A 4,110-nucleotide genomic window follows, 5' to 3' on the forward strand; every position below is an offset into this window, starting at 1 on the left:
TGCAGTGCATGTGCGTGGCAATTTGCGACGGCAGATCGACGCGCGACCGGCGGCAGAGTACGCAACAATGATGACCACGTCGGCAGAGTTACACAGCGGATTAGGATCGTGGCGAAGACGGTCTAACCTTAGCTCGCGCCGACCCATTTGGTCGAAACGAACAGAAAATGTGAAAGGAACGAGGGCTACAACAACTATGATAGAGAAATTTTTATAGTGGCACAATACAAATTCATCTCATTTGCTGCATATGTGACCAGAAGAGAAGCTTTAGCTATGAGCGATGGCCTTGTCTTTACTAATTCTCTTGGTGTCAATCGGCTGTAAGCGGAGTCAGACTCTATACGAGTTATCAACTTTTTTTTCTTTTTTTGTGGGTGATACAAGTTATCAACTATTGTAATGATCAGGTCAGATGGTGGGATTCGGTAGCAGTTATCTTCGCAGAGTGTCAATACTAGTACCATGATTAGGGAGGTCATTTTAAGCATTGCTATAGTTCTTGAAATCAAGCGGTTCATGTGCTCGCTAATTTTTGTTTCTGTAATAAATCGTCTTTTAGTAGGTTGGACGAGCCTCTTAACTGTGTTGTCAGTAAACTCGTAGAGGATGTAAACATATTTTAATTTTAATAAAGCTAGCCATAATCTTGTCTTCGGCTCGCTTCAGTGTTTGTAGCTGTCAGTAGGTGATCTACAGACCAAAATGTAATTTTTGTTATTTCTGATGTACACCATGATAATTGTGAATAAATTAGACATTTTTCTGGCAAAAATAATAAGTAAAGCTAGCCATGACGCCCTTCGCTAAAAGAACGAGCAATAGAAATGGGATGGTCGAGTACTCTAGGGCACACGAAAACCTTAGGTAAGAGGTAGGTTTTTTTAAGGCAAAGGTGAGAGGTAGGTGCTCTTGCTATAAGCGAGATATAATTCTCTCGACTTGGGCGGAAGGAAGGGCTCAGTAAGCTCGTAGACGATGTAAACATATTTTAATTTTAATAAAGCTAGCCATGATCACGTCTTCGACTCGCTTCAGTGTTTGTAGTCATTAGTAGGTGGTCTACAGACCTAGATGTAACTTTTGTTATTTTTAATGCTATTTGTACCGGCATGATAATTGATAAATAAATTAGAAGTTTTTTCGTAAAAATAATAAATAAAGCTAGCCATGACAGCCTTCACTAAAAATAGCATGACGAGTGATAAAAATGGGCTGGTCGAGTACTCTACGCCACACGAAAACCTTCAGGTGACAGGTAGGTAGGTGCTCTCGCTATAAGCGAGATATAATTATCTCGGCTCAGACGGAAGGAAGGGCCACCGCCCACGACGGAAGGAAGGGCCTGTATGGTTATCCATTAGAAGCCCAGTATGGCCCATCGAACCAAAACCACAATTTCAGCCATAATATAGGCCCCTTGAAGGCCAGAGACAGCAAACCCCTCCATCGCTGAAACCCTCCAAACGCTTGCCGCAATGGGCAGGAAACCCTCGGCTTCCGCCGCCGCCGCCGCTGCGGCTGCGGACCACGATTCCACCGTCGCCAGCGCCAAGGCCGCCGAGCTCCTAGCAGCAGCCGCTGACTGCGAGGGTATCCATGGGCACTCCATGTTCTTCGACGCCCTCGTGCAGCTTATACCCCCGCGCTTCTACCTCTCCGCCGACGATGATGTTCGCCCCTACTACCAGGGCCTCTCCAAGGCCGCCAAGGCGGCCATGAAGGCTCAGTCCCGCGCCAATATCAAGGCTGCCCGCCGAGCCCGCCTCGACCCGGCGGGGCCGCCTTCCTCCACCCTGGACCTTCTCAAGAAGTCCGTCGCCGACCAAGAGGCGGAGGAGAAGAAGGAAGAGGAGGAGGATAACTCACAAGACGGAAGCCAGGAGTCCGACGACGAGGCAACCTCAGAGGGCGGCGACGATGACCAGGACAACGAGGAGGGAGATGAAGAGGAGGAAGAGGAGGAGGAGGCAGAGGATGAGAAGCAGGAGATGCAGATGGCCCCGGCAGCAGTTGTCTCTGAAGATCGGTCGGTGACTTACGAGGAGCTGCGAGAGCGGCTTCAACGCCGCATTACAGAGCTCCGTGGGAACCGGTGCACCAGGCCGGAGTTCCTGAATAAGCCCCAGAAGGAGAAGGGTAAGAAGGGAAAGGGTGCTAAAGTGAAGGGGAAGGAAGAGGGTACAAAGCGGAAGCGTGAGGATGGCACTGGGGATGCAGAGGGTAAGGATGGGAAGAAGCACAAGAAGGAAGGGGAAGAGAAGGCACCAGATATCATGTATGGCAATGTGTTGGTTGATCCAAAGGAAGCAAGGCGGAGGAAGAAGAGGAGGATCAAGAACAAGAAGAAGGAGCTGGAGCAGGCTAAGCGGATGCAGCGGGCAAAGGAGGATCCTAAAAAGGCCACCAAGATGGCCTGGGATGTGGCAACAAGGCGCGCGGCTGGGGAGAAGGTGCACGACAACCCCAAGTTGATTAAAGAGAGCATGAAGAAGGATAAGAAGCGGCAGGAGAAGCATGCGGAGGAGTGGAAGGACAGGCAGAGGACAGTGGACATCAAGAAGAAGCAGAAGCAGAATAAGCGGAAGGAGAACATCCAGGGCCGGGCGCAGGAGAAGAAGGCACGCAAAATAGAGAAGCGCGAGAAGAAGCTTATGCGCCCTGGTTTTGAGGGGCGCAAGGAAGGCTATGTCAACGAGTGACATCTGCATTGAAGATGATGATGACTGAGTACTGTCTCTGCTTTATGTTTTCAAGGTTGCATATGTTGGTGTTGGTACTGGAAATAGGTATCCAGATTATGACTACCATACTTAATTATAGCTTGAAGATCGAATGTTTGGCAGGTCATCTGGAAAAGATTTTGAGATATTCCTTCTGCTGTATTTTCATTGAGCTTAGATAAATTTGTCGAAAAACAAACTTTCATGTCTGGCTTCATAATTATCTCTAGCACTAGACCAAGGAAATATTAATGTTCTTTTATGCTGCCTGAGGAAATGTTAATGATGCTTCAATGGATTTCGTTCTTTTCTTTGTAATTTGTAGCAGTGGCCTTATAGATTAGTTATGTCAAATTATGCATCAGTGAAGATGTTCTGGGTACAGGCTTATCTAAATTCTTCTTTGCTTGGTAAATTGGAATCCACAATGCCCACTTCTCATCATGTTATGCATATGCTACATGTCAATAGTCTATATCAATCTTATTTTGCAAGCTTATACTGTAGTAATCTACAGTCTGTATTATGGCGTTGAGTTATACTGCAGGACGCTGATTTGTTAGTTTACTCTCTGCAGTTATATCCTAGATTAATTTGCAGCCTTATTAGTAAGGCCACATGTATACCTTTGTGTTTATTCATTTGTGTCCACTGTTGTCAAGGGTGAGGTACTTGTTCCCTTCCATTTTCTTGCCAGCAAGGGGACAGACAACACCTGCATCTATATAAAAAGGGGGATTTTCAGCCTGTCTTGTATGTGTACCTGCTCGAGAAAGGGCAAAAAAGCAAAAGGTATCATTTATATAGGTACTTGGAATGCAAGGTTAGGATCATCTCTCTCCACAAGATATTCTTTCTGTTCGGCGACAAGTTTGAGAGATTTATATGAATCATAGCGGATTTAGGAGGATTGATGGAATGTAGATGCGCCTTAGTGTGCATCCGTTGATGTTCTTCGCGAGCACTTCCTCTGAGGTGCTTTCACATCGCTGATTGCTTTCTACCCTATGCAAGAGGTCTCTCCTTTTAGTTATCACTTGAATAGGATACATGGCGTTCATATTCTGTTTGATTACTTTATTCCTGTGTGATTTTGGCTCTAAAGATGATAGGTTTCAGAATGTGGTTAGTTTTGCGTCTGTCATATGCTTGCTGCTGTTACACATAATTGTACTTTTGTCTTCGACTTTGCGCTAGAAGCATTCTTGTTCTAGACTTCCAGCTGTATTGTTCATGGCACTATTTTTTTCTGCCTTTGTAGCCGAGGATTACTGTGACTGTTTGGACTGAATTATGATTTTGTAGCATTTGTTCCATGTGAGAGATGGTGGTATGTTGATATAATTCTGAAATAATAGTGGAGTGTAGGAACGGTATGCTAATTTTG

The 4,110-nt window shown here is 45.7% G+C and overlaps 1 protein-coding gene across 1 annotated transcript; it reads left to right on the forward strand.

Moving 5' to 3' along the window:
* Positions 1–1,427: 1,427 nt before the first annotated feature.
* Positions 1,428–3,021, forward strand: LOC123127693 (ribosomal RNA-processing protein 14). The gene has a single exon (XM_044547481.1). The coding sequence runs from the start codon at positions 1,479–1,481 to the stop codon at positions 2,700–2,702; it is 1,224 nt and encodes a 407-aa protein (XP_044403416.1). The 5' UTR covers positions 1,428–1,478; the 3' UTR covers positions 2,703–3,021.
* The last annotated feature ends 1,089 nt before the right edge of the window (positions 3,022–4,110 follow it).

This window comes from Triticum aestivum, chromosome 6A (assembly GCF_018294505.1).
Source record: "Triticum aestivum cultivar Chinese Spring chromosome 6A, IWGSC CS RefSeq v2.1, whole genome shotgun sequence".
Classification (NCBI taxonomy): domain Eukaryota; kingdom Viridiplantae; phylum Streptophyta; class Magnoliopsida; order Poales; family Poaceae; genus Triticum; species Triticum aestivum.